Genomic DNA, 17,055 nt, shown 5'->3' on the forward strand with positions numbered 1-17,055 from the left:
ATAGAGAATTCTGTTTTTATTATATTTATTATTATCAATCTTTCATCATCTACTTAAGATATAATGATATTATATAAGATAAGATAAATATCGAATAATTGAATTGTAACAATTTTAGAATATATTTTATTAAAGTGACATTAACCCAAAACGTTTTTTTTTCTTCTAGATATCTTTTAAATTTTAAAAAACTGTGACTTCTTATAAATCTCACGTTCTCTTCAAAATATTAAAACTACGAATTTATTTTTTTCCGCTGTAAAAGACTATCTAACAACTTTTATTGATAATAACTTTACCATCCAGTTGCGAGAAATACTCTCTAAATCCACTCTCGAGAGTTCTCCTCTGAAATATATATATCCTCATCTTAAGATAAATATCTCTCGTCCAAGCGTCAATCTCTTTCTCTATATCCAAACGTGTCAGGGTGGACGCGGTTCACCGCAGCTCGCGTGGTCCGCAAAACCGCGAAATTTAATTGCTCGTTAGTAAAACGGCCGTGGCATTGAATCGTCGCGGGAAACTCGACGACCTTGAAAGTCGATCCTCGTGGCCAGATGGTCGCGCGTCGACAAGACACGTAACGCGCTCGCTTCTCAATCGGCCAAGTCCCTCCCCCTCCCTTTGCCACCCATGCCGGGCAAAGATCGGAGGAGAGAAACTCGGAAAGAACGGAGAAAGAGAATCGCGCGTTCCGAACACGCTGTAAAACATATATTTAACGGTAGTCAGGTACCGTAGCGAGAGAGAGGATTGTAATCTTATACGTTCCAAGTGGTAGGTATCGGGTGTTGCTTGTTTCAAACACCCGGGGAATATTAATGACCCATGCCGTTTTTCGAGGGACCCTCGTCAAGTCCCTCGATCGAGCGGTTTATGAGAAGAATGAAGGCGGAAAGGTTGTTGCGGCCGATTACCGACGATTAGATGTCGATAACTTACCGATAATTGGCAATGGATAATCTGTTACGTATTGGAAAATTACTGTCATTTCGGTAAGCATTGTCCCCTTGGTTGGAGAAGATTGTAACGCATAACGGGGAGAGAAAGACGGTTTGGGTTTCACGAGGGGACTTAAGAGTAGGATTATTGCTTCTTGGATATTCTCGCTCGTAATATGAGTGTCGATGTTGCTGATATTACGTGCGTTGGATTTCTATATCGATTGATCTGACTTTCGCTTTTAAAATTTGAGAATCAGCCGAATTGTTATAAAAAAAAAAAGAATAATTTCTGTCAAAATTTAAGCTAATTAATGTTCTGAGGAATTAAAATGATCTTAGAATGAACATCAGTTATTTTATAACTTAACATGTTAAAATAGAGACAATATTAATTTTCTTTATTTAATGTATTTCTAAATATTATTATATTTCTATCTAAAAATAAATATTTATATAATGTTAGAAACATTTAAACGAAATAATCATATTCTCTATTTTTAATAAATGTAAAATAATGTTAAAATAAATGTAATATTTTATTACATATTTATCAAAGAAAATATGAATACGAATATAGAATATTTTAACTTTCTTAAAAATTACAACAAACGATAATCTAAAACATCTCTGTAAATAATATCTTTCATTTTCAATAAAATAAATTTAATATTTTTCCAATGAATTTTCAATGTCTCATGTTACATAAAATATCTCCACAGTGAAATTTCTCAAGGAATAAATTCGACAAAATCTCACAACAATCTCGCTCCAAATCGGCCCTTTTCATTCTAACAGATCATCATCGTAAGAAACACACGATTGACCGCGATTGAATCGAACGAATACACCGGGGCATAGTTATTCGCACGAGCATAACCCGGAAACGATGATCTGACACGAGACCGGGGTCCGTGAACGTTGACACCTTATTATCGTGCCGCCTCGGGCCGCGATCATCCAGGGAGAGAAGAAATTGCTCAACTCTCTTCACCATGGCGAAAGTCACCGACTGAAAAGAATGGCCCGCTAAACTATATTCCGATCGGAAGTCACGCGGAATAATCCCGTGCCAAGGCTTTCTTCCTTCCCTTCTCTCTCTCGGCAAAATTCGATCGACAAACTCGCGATCGCCACGGTTCAATGAAGAAACGATCCTTTATCCAATACTCGAGATCTTCTTGTCGCGGCTTATACAATATCTTTCATATTTAAACAACTGGTATACGATACTAATAAAGAAACTTGGTCAAAGTTACGGAGGAATATTATATGTTTGATAAAATGAAACGACATTGAACAAAATGATGGCAGTTTATTAACAATCCTTGGATATTGTTGAAATATAGGTGAAATTAAAATCGAATTTTGTTTGAAAACAATTATCTAATTTAACTGAGAATAATCAGCTAGAATTGAATCGAACTCAAAGATTTAAGAATCTAATTACTTTTAATTGAATTGATATAATTGCTTTCACCGCATCAATGAATAATAGAACTCTAATGATTATAATTATAAACATTAGTATTATATATATTCTATATTCTATATTCTATATAAATATAAACTTTATACATACATATTTTTTATCTTTATAATAATTAATTGATTAACCTGCCATCCAGACATTATGTTATACTTCTCAAAGAAATCGAAAAATCACCATTGCTCAATATATATTATATACATTATTCCAACATCCATGCACATTCATCAAGTCTCCGCGCGGTTTTAAACACGGAAAACACGGAACTCAACGAAGCGTCCATGCCTCGGCCATTTAATGATGGCAGCTATGGCGTAAAACCGTCATTACCGCCAATTACAATAAATCCCGAACCCGTATCCCGCTTATCGTTTTTTCACGCGCGCAGGCGCGGTCTAATCTATAATCCTACCGATGTAACGGGTTCACGATGCTGCTATGCGCGTGCGCGAGAACATTTGAAAACGAACGAGAAGATTCAAGAAGGACGAAAGGTAGGATCGAATCGAATGCGTGCCTACATGCGTGCATGCGTGGCGGACACGGCTGATCATTTTCCCCGGCTACACTTTCACGACTGATGATCGGGTAGCGTTTCAGCGGCGATCGACTCTGTCGACTGATCAGATTTACGCCACCCCATGATGCGTACGTGCCGCGGAATCACGCTGTCGGCCACTCTCGGCCCACTGAACACTCTAATGCCAGTGCAAACGCGGCCACCTACTGCCTACCTGTTGGCTGTTGGCTCAAGCGAAGCCGACACATTGAGTATTCGCACGGAGACAAGTGGAATTAATATAGATGAACAGAAACGACACGGTTATTACAGGCTTGTAACAGTTTGGCACTTTTCGATAATTTTCGCACGAACGATACGATGCTTTGCTATTAGAAACACAAGACTAAAGACACACGAACGTAGACCGTTACAATTCGATTCGTAACAATTCGGTACTTTTCGGTAATTTTCGTAGCGAAGTCGTGCGCATTTTGTCATTAGAGAACACACAAATGTATCGCATAAATGTACTACACGAAATCACTTATTTGTATTGGACCATAATTTAACCTCTTATATCTTTCTCTACATAACCACTATATGCTATTATTTAACGAATTGATGAAATTTTTTGAGATTGTTACGTAATATGTTTTTTATATCCTTTATATCCTCCTTTAGATTTTCCTTTTTTAGAGAAAAGAAACGTTTATAGTTATTTTTTAATATTTTCGCGTCGAATAAAACAGCCACTTGTTAGGAATATTATTACGTCATTGAAAATTATTATTCGTTACGGACTGTTATATTTATATGTCTAGATTTAATATTTTAAATCTAATATTTTGGGATATAGAATCTTTCTAGTATAATTTCTAACGAATTATAAGATAATATTGAGACGCTGCTTACATTTCTATACGGACTATGCGAACATTTCATAAAAATCCACCATGTTTGTGTTTCACTCTGACATCTAATAATCGAAGCATCGCCCGGACACTGTGCTATTATTCCCTATCAATTATCGATCGATTTGCATAGCGCGGAATGCTGTGTGCCTGCCCACACCTCGAATGTTCCTGTTACCACGAAAGAATGTAAAAGAACGACCGATGAAACGATTCCAAGACACGGAGCGCATTGTGTGGATCGATGGTGATTGTTTCCTGGGTGAAAGCGCGATGGGATTTTTAAAATGATGCGTGTATTGTATGGGAGGGTTAGAATTTTTGTTGAATAAAAAATCAGAACACTCTGAAGTAAGTATTCCTTCTGTCAAATCTTTTAGAAATTTTATAAGCAAGAAGAATAAATTGATTTTAAAAATTTCTTAAATAATGGACAAAATTTGGAGGTTAGAAAGAAATTTATTAGAATCATTGTAAAAGTGATGGATGCAATTTGTGTTATAAATTTCTAGATTTTCAAACATGATACATAAGATTCAGCCTTTTTCCGAACATCTTCTATATTTTTAATTTTTATTATTTATTATAAATTTTGAAACTTTGAAAGACTTTATAATTTTCTAACGCGAAAAAAATTTGTCACGTGTAAAATATAATATATTCCAATAATGCTCCAAAGAAATATTACAAAATATTACAAAAACAATTCGAATGTTATTATACAATATATCTTTCTTAAAATTTCCTTGAGACTTCGAGACACATATAAAACAAAGAATCCAACAACACTCTAAACGATCCAGCCAACTTTCTCAATCTCTCAACGAAAACAAAAAACAGAAAGGAAACAAAAAATCACACAACTCTCTTCGTTTCGAACTTCAATTACAACGGTCGCGTGGCATTTATCGACGAGGACGTTCGTTCAACCACAAGCTTTACGTTTTTCCAAGACGATCAACGAACGTTCCAAGCGCAGCATGTGGCGCGCACATTGTTGCACCGTGAGGAACGTGGCGCACCTTTCGGCATAAGCGTCGCGAAACGCCCAGCCTCGTCGTTTGTCAATCGAGTGGCCCGCACCGGCATATGAACTCGAATCCCAAGCAAGTCATGTTGCCACGCCGACTGTCATCGATAAAGCACGATCGATAAACGAGACAAATTCACGCCGCGTTACGCCCACGCGAATTTAGATGCGAGACAAGGATCGAAAGCTAGGGAAATTGACGAACTCGCGTATTCTTGTAAATTCTACGATGACAAAACATACGGTCTTCCTGGTTTCGAAGAATATTTTTAAATTTCAATTCGAGAATGTGAAATTTGAAATGAAAAAAATATCTACTTATTAATAAAAATATAAAACAGAATATAATAATATTTATCGAAAATTATGAAATTTCGATAATAAATTATTTTACTTATCTATTCGTAATATTTTATATATATAATATTAAAATTAATACTTTCAACATTTATAATTCTTTATATCATAATGAAATTTATATTATGTATCTCTATATAAAAAAATAATTTTTTCCTAGCTTTTTAATAATTACTATTGCTTATTCGAAAAAATTAAGCTGAAAAAGATTGTTCTACATTAAATAATAAATATGATACGATTTCAATATCGTATTTCAATCTCTTTTTTCTATAGATTATGGAACTATTCCAAACTTTTTTAATTTTCAATATTATATACCATAATCAAAACTTTTACTCAAAATAATTTTTTTATTAAATTAAATTTGTTTGTAAAATTTAAATAGAAATAAAACTAATATTAGAAAAATATGTAAAAATATGTATTTACGAACGAACAATTAAAGCTTAAATATACTATAATTCTTCCAAAAAAAAAAAAAAAAAAAATTTCAAGCACCTTCGCTTCCAATCATCCCATCTCCATAAAATTCAAATTTTATTAACCGTACCTGTATCCATGTCTGTCTGTCTCGTAATTCAAAATAAATCATCAACCTGATCGAAAAACACGTTTCCCTGGAAAATTACTGGTTTTAATCATCGCGCACAAGTCCATTAAGAGCATAAATTATCCCCTCCCCCTGTGTTGCAATTTGCTTCCACTACCGTGCACGCGAGCAAGCGGTTTTGTATTCAAATAGGCATTCCTTTTCCCTGCCGGGTTCCGTTAGGCCTCCGATACTAGGCCTGTCTGTCTCGATCGCCTAGATCTGCGTGCCCGGTTTATCGATCTAGATCTCGCGTTATGAGCTCGCGTCCGCACCGAACGAGAGTCGCACGATCGTGCATATCTGTCTACTCACCCCAAACAGAGACAGGGCCCGCAGCGTCTCGCCGTCCACCTCCTCGCTCTCTTCCTCCTTTCCCTCCTCGACGAGAGGCGGGCCGTTGGCCGCCACTTCCGCAATCAGTGTGTCGTTCGAGTCACACTTGTTCAAATTCGTGATTTCCTCCGTGGTCAGGGTCTCGAGGGAGATCGCGTCGTTCCGCTTGCAACTCTCCTCACCAATGCACTCTCTGTCGTTCATGGAATCCCTGGCGTCCTCGTACAAGGACGTCCGGCTCCTCCTCAGCTCGCTCGCCCGGCCCTCGTCCTCGCCCAGCCTCGCCAGAGTTTCGTCGTTGGCCTCGCCACCTCCTTCCACCTCCTTCGAGAGATTGGTCACCGGGGAGGACACGTCTTCCAACGGCCCCCTTCTTCCGTCCTCGTCCGCTGTCGTCAGAGCGGAGGAGGCCTCCTCCGCGATCCTCTCATCCGGGAATTCCGACTGTTTCGCAAGGTGGAAGGTGTTGTCCGGGTCCTCTTGATGGGACTCGTCCAGGTACCAGGAGGTACAGTGCTCCTGCCGTTTCTTCTCCGTGGACACCTCGTCACCTTTGGACAGAGCGCCTTTGCACTTCCTCAGGTAACTCTTCACCTTTTTCGTTTTGCTCTTCCTCGTCTCCTGGCTACGCGGCAACGTTCCGGTCTCTGGATGCTCTTGGGGGAATTGTTGGCTGGTTTGCTGGGTCTCGCAAGGATCGAGGATCCGAGATTGCGGATTGTCCGCATCTTGGATCGGTTTAGGTTTCGCGTCAGATACGTCGTCGAAGAACGTACACGTGTCCCCGCTTTGGTCCGGGGCCAGGGTCCAGGTCTCTTCTTTCTCTGGCCCACGTCGCTCTGCCGGTATTACCTGTAAAAAAAAAAGAAAAGAAAAATGTTGAAAGTCAGGAGAGATAGGAATATGGATGAAGTAACAAGTTGATAAATCGAAGTTTTTATTTCGTTTAATCTAGAGGAGTGGATTCGCGTTTATCCAAAGTGATAAGGTGGAAGCTGTTCGGGATATTAGATACACGAGGAACAATTTAGATAAGCTGGAAAATGATTTAGTATCCTTAATCCGATTATTCCAAATTTTTGTTCCACTCGAAACGTGGAAATGAGATCATTTGTTATTATATCTATCTTCGAGCTTCGGTATCCACGGTTTCCGTAAATAGCCACATTTATCAGGATGTCTGATTCACGCAAGTCTCTCTCTTTCTCTCTCTCTCTCTCTGCCCCTCAGCAATCTCGAAAAATGAAATTCCCCGATAACACTTTCATTCTTTCTCCTCCTATTCCTTCTACTCCATCTATTCCCCACAAATTCGTTATTTTAAATCCCCGAGTAAACGAGTTACATCATTCCTGATCTCGACTAAACGCAACAATCTCGAAATTACGCGAAGGAGTTACTCGCCTCGTAAACCTATCGAATAAAAAAAAAGAAAACCCGGCAACTCGAATCGCAACACAGCCGCGACATTATCTCCGTGTCCCCGGCTGATCTAATTCCCCTCGAACGAGAGCACACACAGAGAGAGAGAGAGAGAGAGAGAGAGAGAACAGCAGCGCTGTTCGGTTCGGGGATCTGGAGGCAAGCGTCACGAGCGAGAACCTGTTTCGCAAGAAGCTGATTAATTCTGCGTTGATCTACGATGGGAAAATCGGGAGTCGAGGATCGATAGAAAAAAAAAAAAAAAAAAAAGGAAAGAAAGAAAAAAAAGAGGAAAAGAAAAGGCGAGGCGGATCGAAGGCGAGCGCACACAGCGTGGCGGCGAGCGGTCATTCAATTCGATTTCGCAACCGGCGGAGTTCCGCGGTAGCGCGGAGGTGCGCCGCTCGTACAACTGTATCAGCGGCTGTCGGGCAGCGTTCAGCGCCGCATAAAACAATGGGGCTTATAGTAAATATCGCGGCACGGCGCCTCGCCAAGGCTGATATTAACCCGGAGCGGTGCATAACGATGATATTTTACGCCACGCTTCACCACCACTGCACTCTGCCGGACCGTGCCCATAAGATCCAGGTGAATACAACTTCCTCGCGTAATATCTCCGATTTCATAATGCGCGCTTTCAAACTTCCTGCTTTCCTCCTTTTCGCTGAAACGCAACGAGACACACGCTTCGAACGATCCGCGGAACGTGAACGTGAGTCACGAGGCGGTGACTTACGGACCCGTTTCCATCCTCGCACGCGAGCAACGGATTACGCTTCCTGGGATGAAACCTCATCCCTCGAGAAGGGATCGCGGTAAGATTATCGATCGCTTTGGAAATAGCGATATACCGTTGCTTTCCGCCGAGGATTTGGTAAAAATTAATTGTCGAAATTGGTTCTGATGAAATCTTATTTCACGAATTTCTAATTCGATGGTTTTCGAATTGAGATAATTTTGTAGGTTTTTAAGGAATATTTTATATGAATTTATTTGAGGAATTGGAATCGTTTCAAAAATTGAAAGGATTTCTGATGGATATATAAAAAAAAAGCCGGATATATGCTAACGAAAATTCTTTTCCAGCTATAGCATTCGCCACAGAATAGAAAATTAGATCTTCACGAATCAAAATCAAAATTTTGTTACGGAGAGTTAAAATCGTCTCATAAGGCGAACGATTGAATTTCAAATGATAACTGTAAATCGGCAACTTGGAAAGTACGAGTAACTCGGAAAACGGTCAAGACTACTAAATCAATAATAATCGTTCAGAAAATGCGGGACACATAGATCATCCTTACACGTTGCATCGCCGCCACGCGAAGCTGAAAAACCGAGGTTTCGAATATCGTATTTAACGTCATCATCGCTCACCGTCACGCCGCGAATACATCAGGTGCTTATCTCTCGGTTTCGTTCATATTTCCCCTGATTTACGGTCTTCCACGGGTAAATCGATAAGCGGCTCGTCCGCGAGGACATCAATTCTCCTTGGCCCACGGAGAATACGCGAGATATTCAATGTAAAACGCGGAAACGAGAGGCGAATATCTCTTCCTTAATAAGTCTGCCTCTAACAGAGTTTGCATGTTTTCGCTGGCGAGCGCGGATCGACAGCGCGGACCGACTTGCTTTTATCGTTCGAGAGGAGTCTGGAAGCGGCGGAGATTCAATCTAGCCGCGATGATGCGATAAAGAGATGAGGCGTGGGAGCGAGTCGAAGCTAATCTTTCGAACTCGTTCGAAGCGCGTGTCTCCCTCTACGCCGAACCTATCAACAGGGAAAGTTCCCTCTCCTTCGCTCCCTCGCTCGGTTGTCTAGCGAGCGAGGAAAAATGGTTAAAGAATATTAAACGATCCTGCCGACTGTTGCCTGTTGTGAGAAGACAACGATTACGAACGCAGACGAATGCCCTTTCTCCCAATGTGACCACGCGAGAGAGCTTCCTGATCGAATTGTTTCGTATTCCGATTCATCTTCCATTTCTAATCTTCCTATACTTGTGTTATTATCGGGAACCGCGGGTGGTAGACGTTCAGCGTATTCGATTTTAAAAAAAGGAAAAGCGAGATCTTTCTGCACCGCCTTATTATACGTAACGAAACACGCAACGAATCGGTCATGTTCGATCATATGATCGTTCAATTGGATAGCCACCGACCGAGTTTCGAACATAATTTATCAAATTATATTTAGTTAATGTACCAATTACAATTAATATATTTCTGATATAATCGTTAAATATCAAAGATTACATATAAAATATTCGATATCGAAATAGATTTGCAACGATAACAATCGACGATGATATCAATCGCCCAAGATTAATTTTTTCGTCGAAAGAATTAGCAACGTATATTCGTTCGGCGAACGCAACACTTCTCCCGCGCATGCGTCACGCGTAATCCTACCTGCGAGCTACCAGAGAGCGCTTTCCCCTTTCCCGAAACCGTTGCTGCCTCGTTGTCGAACTGACAACTTCGATTAAAACGTCACCCTTTTGCTCGTTGTAGTGTAACGAGGCATGCCTTCCTTCCGAGAACCGATAATACAACCCGTGACACGTGAAATCGACGCGATCCACGGCAAGTATGGTACACGATGCGACGCTGCTGCTAAATCACCTCTCCGCCGGAACAGTGGCCGAGGAGATACTTGTGTACGCGACACGTTGTGCAGCCAGCACTCCTGTGTACGGAAACCCGTTAAGAAATGGCCGCTCTCGTGGAAGCAGTCGCGGTAACGAGAAGTTACCGATCGTCAATGCGACCGGGACCAAGGGTTTATAAATGGGTATACCGGTAAACCGTGCACGGCGTTACGCAACAACTCTCGCCAAAAGGGTGTATGGGCCGTGGATAATTGCGCAACAATCCTCAAAGAGACAATGAAATATCGCGTAATCGCGTAAAGCTGAGAGAAGCTGCCGGTGTTGCCGGCGTCATCTTTTCTCCGTGTCGCCGTTGGGACAACTAGACGCGAGTTGTTTCCTTAAATTAACGTACACACGGTAAATAGGCACGTGTACTCCTCGTGTAATGGATAAGAGCGTCTTAAAGATTGAGAATTTTCGTGAGAGTTGAGATATGAAACAGGAAAAGAGAGGTTTTATCGTGTTTGTTAAATCGTTGGACAGTGGAAATATGGGGTTGGATGCAAAGTTGAGAAAAACAGACAAGGAAGAATGGATTCAAATATATAGGATTTAATTAATATCCTTTAATATACCACTAATCCACGTGTCTTAAACCAATCGGTATATATAATTTTATTATTTTCTTTAGTCTTAAGTAATTTTATGTCTACGATTAAGATACGCAAGTATCTATCGTCGTACGAATATCTAAGTAATAATATATTTTTAAAATTCGTGCAAAATAATATCTTAGAGATTAGCAGAATTTTATCGTTAAATATGTACTTTACTTTATCGTTCGATGAAGTTAAATAACGCGTTCGATCGCATTCCTCGAGTTTATCTGCGAAGGCGTAAAATCTTCTAAAAGATTCGAGAATTTCCATAATGGCGTCATATATCGAAAGTTCTCTCTTTTAACCAGTCTATTCGTAAACTTTTTTTCACATCGATTTACGATCCTCGGAACAGTAAGTCATGTGTGACGCACCAACACAAACAAACGAAAATGAAAACAACGAATAACTTGTATTGCTACATATATTTCAAAATAGTAATTTAAAGAAACATTCTGTTTTGAAATACGTATATTTAGATCGTATCTATATAAACAAACTGACAAAGCTTATAAACCAAATTTACTTCTGTTTCCACTAAATAAAATGTCGATTCCCGAACATTATCTTTGAAAATATTCATTCGCACGTGTTCATCACTTCGATCTTACTACTCTTAGTTTTCTCTCGCAATGTGAAAAAGACTGAAGAGAAAGCAAACAACAAATAATTATAATTATTGAAATACTAGATCTAACCTAAAAATCTATCGTTTAATAAATGCATATCAATCATGCGTATCAAATTGGTTTTTGCAACATGCAGTTCGCGTTAAAAAAGGCAAAAGGCAAGCACGTTCAAAGATGATGTTCAATCAAAAAAAAAATTCGTTGCTCCAGCGAGGATGCAGCTTAACGCATCCTTTCAAGTTCGATCTGCGTGCGCAGAATTAATTAATCGGCCAGGAGCTCGAGCGGGTTCTCAAGCGAGTGGAATTTCCAGATAACGCCACGTAACGTCGGTGGACCAAGGTCTCAATTAATCTCGAGTTCGAGCCACCCCCACGTGTGTAACGGTGGCGACGGTGCTCAAAATCCGGTTCCTCGAGAGAGAAAGAGAGAGAGAGGCGTCCACTCGTTCGTTGGGCGACAATGTTAATTGGCCCGAGAGTAATTTATACATCGGTGCCCTATCTGTCGGCCGGAGGCCGGCCAAGCGGAATGGATTGCATTAGGAAACGGAGAGGAGCGCCGCGGACGACTCGTTCGTAAATCACTGGGACGAATGATGAAGAAAGCTTGCCAACACGCTCCACGTGTCGCGACCGTGTAATTCACGACCGATTGTTTATTTAGGTCGTTCGGCTGCAAGGTGAATCTATTATTCGAGGTGAAGTGATTTTTGGAAAAATGTATTCGTGTTGCGTAATCGATAATTTCAGCTTTGATGTTTATCTTCAGTTATCTTTATTTTTTTGTTGATGTTTATTTTCAGTTATCTTCTTTATGGAGGCGATCGTTCGGAAAATGGACGTGACAGATTATTTGACATCTGCAGAAAGTATCTGTATTTTTAATACTTGTTATATCACGAATAATTTATTCCTTTATAGATATCACGTATTAATTTCCAATATTAAAAGTAAAAATGTTTTTAATGTGTAATGGAAATAAAGATGGATCGAAATAATTTGGACTTGAAATTAATTAATATCTAGAGAAGAGTAGACAAGGGATAAGGATAAATAAAATGAGAAATTTGTTAAAATTTGTGTAACCAAAATGTAAATATATATTTAAATCTAATCCGAATTAAATGCTTAAAAAATATATAAGATATAATAAGATGTAATAACTTTTCTTAACTTTTATTTACTTGATAGGATAATACAATTTGAAGTGTAAGATATCAAAATTTCTAATTCTAAATGTTGGTGATATATAAAAATATATTTGGATAATGAGAAAAATCTGAGAATAAAGTTGAAAAATTATTGCCAATTCGTTATCAAATATACTTTTTATTATTTCATTCAACATTCTTCCGGTGTAAAACTGCGGTAACTCAATATTTCTGGATTGCCCGTACCTTTCCTTAAATTATCCTCTCGATCGTAGCAAATTAGTTGTCCAAGCTCTTTTCTTTCGTATTTCGTATGATTTACGTCTTACGTTCTGCCTCTGAGCGAAAGAGAAAGCAAAGCTGTCGTTAGGGAATGCGTAACAAGTAAAATTGTCAATGAGAAAATTGCAATTCTAGAAGGAGTTTGTAAAACGAAACTCTCTAGAAACTAGTTTAAATAAAACGAAATAAGTTCGAAATAGAAGAGAAAAAAAAAAAAAAAAAAAAGAAATGATCCTCAATCGCAGAAAGATAAACTTTCGTGAAACTTTCTCGAAATCGAAACACGCACGCGGATAATTATATTTAAAAAAATATTAAATTCGATGATTTTGTGATTCTGATCTCGACTTTCTACTCGAAATCTAATTGGCTTGATAAATAAATCGAATGTAAATACGTAGAAACAGATGCGGGATCGATTAATCAGAATTATGCTAAGAGGCAAGAATTCGAGGTTCTCGCACAGTCATTCTGTTTTCAAAAAATTTTGGGGTGCGCACAAATAGTTTCATAATCACTCATCCATTACTTGAATATATCGTTTGATGGCATTTTAAAGAATTTAGAATTCTTTAAAATTGCGAAACCGTGAAAGAAAAATTATTTGCCAAATTGTTTCATATTATTAGATATTTTGGATAATTTTATGAGGATATTGAAAATTTAAAATTCGATTTATCGTACAAAATTGTACGATTAAAATATTCAAATCTAACTATTCAGTATGATCCAATTTTTATTATATATAATTTTTCACTATGCATTGTATTTTATTTTTACTTCAGACTGGAAACACTTCGTTTGTTATTAAATTGCTAAAACTACAGAGGATAGTCATCCAAAGCTTGTCACGAATGTTTATCATTATAAAAAAAAAGAATTGCATTTTATAAAAATAATTTTTCCAATGAAATATTCCAAACATCTAATGAAGAATGGCTACAAAAACTAACACTCTTATTTTCTTCTTCTTTATCATTATTCTACATTCCGCTCTTATAATAATTCAAATTTTTAGAATAATAATCGTAATAAAGCAGCATTGAAAGAAACGTAATACCTTTCATAGCCATCTCCACCTCAAATTCATAATACAATTGTATTTCCGATATATGGAATTGCAGAGAGAAGATTAGTAATTACGGTTGCACCTCAATATGATATTTGTCCTCAAGGTAATACATATCCTATAAATGCTGCTGCTATTGATAATAATAAAATTATAATTCCAATTCCTCATACTCTTTTTAGTTTATAAGAGCAATAAAATATATTTCGTCTAATATGAATATATATTATTAAAAAATAAAATGAGGCTCCATTTATATGAATTAATCGAAATATTCATCCTGAATTTATATCTTTTGTAATATTTGTAATTGATCAAAATGCAATATCAATATTTGGACTGTAATGTACTGATAAAATGAATCCTGAAATAATTTGAATTATTAAAAAAATTCCTAAAATTGAACCGAAATTTCATATGTAATTAATGTTTATTATATAATTATTATTAATGTAATTGTTATCTTTCATAGCCATCTCCTCGTGAATCTAATTAATTAAACACCATAATCGACGATAACAGGATGGGCAGCAAGAATGGTCGGTGAATTAGCAAACAAATTAGCGGTTGAAGAGAGAGAGATTAACGTGGACTAATCTCTGGTATGGCCAGCCAACAAGATTTCGAAGGGAATTATGCCTCACGTTGATTTTAATGCCCCATGATCAGGCCCCGTATCGAGGCTCTCGGACAACTCGAGCGTGAAACCCCGTGAAATTCGAGCTTAAATTTCACCCAAGAAGACCATTCACGTCTCCGATCGTCATGAAATAAGGTTATTGAGATATAATCGGGGTCAGCTAAGGTAAGATATGTGTGTGGAGAGAGAGAGAAAGAGACGAGCAAATGCATCCTCCGCGCTTCCGCTTCATTTTCGAGCAGAGAAATTTTGGATATTACGATACTTTCGTTTCCACCTTAATTTCCCTCAGATCCAATTAAGAGTCTAATTTAATTTCTTTCTGTGTTGGAATATGGAACAGAGTTAAAATTCATTAAAAATAATGGTATTTAAATAAATACTTTTCAAGTTTATTGTATCCAAGTGTGATTTTTAGTTTAACTATCTCGAGTTGTCACTATGAAACTTTCAAGATCCAAGATTTGTTTTCTATTTTAATGCAAAACGTTTACAAGTACTCGTTGGTATAAGTTTATTTAAAGAAATTATTTAGAAAAATAGAGTATCAAAAATCTTGTAAAACAATTATTAGGAGGCTTTACGAGTCGTTATTTTTGTTTTTTTAATTATATTTTTTCAAAAAATTCGAATGTTTCTAAACTTTTTGGTGATAATGTATAATTGCAAGTAAAAATCATTTATACAATCATTTATACAATGTTAAAACGATTAAAGTTAACTATCTAAAAAGAAATAAAAATAAAATTGAATACGGGAATTACATAATATAAGTCATGTGTAAAATATTTCAAGATATTTGAAAGATAATATTCAAAGAATAATATACTTTGTATACTATATCTTAATAATTTTAGAGAAAATGTTTTAACCATTATTAAAATATCTATTTCAAAAAATGTTTAACCAAGCTCAACATCAACCTTCTAACCCAACAATGCAATATATATGCACATCTATAATACATATATACACTTCCAGCGAACGATCAAAGAAATACCAATAATTCTGACGCGAGGAAATTTTATATAAAATCATCTCCTTCTCGCTCCCTACTCTTCCTACGCATTCTCGTTTTACATTCGAGAGAGTGTTCCCGTGAAATTGCGCTAGAATTACATGAAATCCACTCAAAGAAAATTGAATCTGGCAAACGCGTTTAGGCTCATCCGCGTTCTGCACGATCCTTGGGCAAAAAAGGGAAGTTTTGGCCCTCGTCCAATGAAGTTTCCATTACCATTCCACCCCGAGTGTATTTTCATTCACGGGCCGGCCACGTAGCCGGCCATCGTGCACGTTACGATAGTAACGAGTCTACGTGATCACCATAATACCTGGAATCGGGATAAATCGTGACTACGAAGCCTGATTTATTTCCTCCTCGTTTGAGAAAACGTTCCAGATTTTTACACCTTTACGGGTGTAATGCAGGTATCCTTGTCTTCCAAACGATATCATTATCCTGATATTTTATTCCTTTTTTATTCTTGATCATCAATCAATTTCGTAGGCGATCACGAAAGGATTATCATTTCGAATCGAAATGTTAAAATAGAATACAGGAATAAATTAGTGTTTTGAATATTATTTGTATCGTTGAGTAATATATATATATATATATATATATAGGAAAAGAGAACGGGACAATCATGGTGCAAATAATGAATCAATACTCGTTATAATATACTATATATATATATATGGAAATCCATTTCTTTAGATGCATCCATGAAGATATAAATTTACATAGACATCCCTGGTCTATTCATCACGTACAATACCCGCACAATATTAGCCACGAGCCATATGGCATTACTCTATGATAACCATCAACCATATAATTCACGTCAAATCAAGCCTACTGTCAAGCCTACAATTCAACCCAAACCTCGCTTGTAAAATCTCTTTTTCTATCCTTCCTCCGCTTTATCATAATGAAAAAGGCTGGAGAGCGAAGGATATAATTCTATATATTATAACAAGTAGTAATAAATTTCTTGCCACAATAGTTCAAACATCTTCTCTGCGTTACTTGGATAAAAACGTTGATTAGAGAACAAAGAATCGAAGAAAATAATAAGAAATCCTAAAAACTATAGCAATATGTGCACCTCTTGCTTTTGAACGTAACATACTTTTCCAAACATCCAACGTGTGCGAATGAAATGTCTTTTTCTTTTCCTTTTCTTTTTTCACATTATTTTTGATTAATTCTCAAAACTTTCTCCTCCTCTCCTTAAGCGGCAATAACGAAATAATATTTATTTATATTTACTTCCTCAATGTTATAATCATTCTTTAAAAAAATATGGAGAAAAAAAAACCAGCGTTTGTAATAAAACTAATCTAAACAATCATCTCCCTATTTCATCCATACAAAATAATATAAAAAAGTAACGAACCGCTCAACGAAGAAGTAATAAAAAAAAAAAAAAAAAAA

The 17,055-nt window shown here is 37.3% G+C and overlaps 1 protein-coding gene across 4 annotated transcripts in view; it reads right to left on the reverse strand.

The window, feature by feature from the left end:
- Positions 1-17,055, reverse strand: part of LOC122716853 (puratrophin-1-like) — a 431,619-nt gene that overhangs the window by 375,316 nt on the left and 39,248 nt on the right. For 3 of the 4 annotated variants that reach the window (XR_006347106.1, XM_043940302.1, XM_043940303.1), the window contains exon 2: positions 6,141-7,013. Coding sequence is in view for 2 of the 4 variants with exons in the window: in XM_043940302.1 (XP_043796237.1) it covers positions 6,141-7,013 (873 nt within the window). In the remaining 2 variants the exon portion in view is untranslated. Of the gene's footprint in view, positions 1-3,167; positions 3,604-6,140; positions 7,014-17,055 lie in introns of those variants that run through there. The other variant, XM_043940305.1, reaches the window with a different exon arrangement.

Source organism: Apis laboriosa, unplaced genomic scaffold (genome assembly GCF_014066325.1).
Source record: "Apis laboriosa isolate Shangri-la unplaced genomic scaffold, ASM1406632v1 scaffold49_cov149, whole genome shotgun sequence".
Lineage (NCBI taxonomy): Eukaryota > Metazoa > Arthropoda > Insecta > Hymenoptera > Apidae > Apis > Apis laboriosa.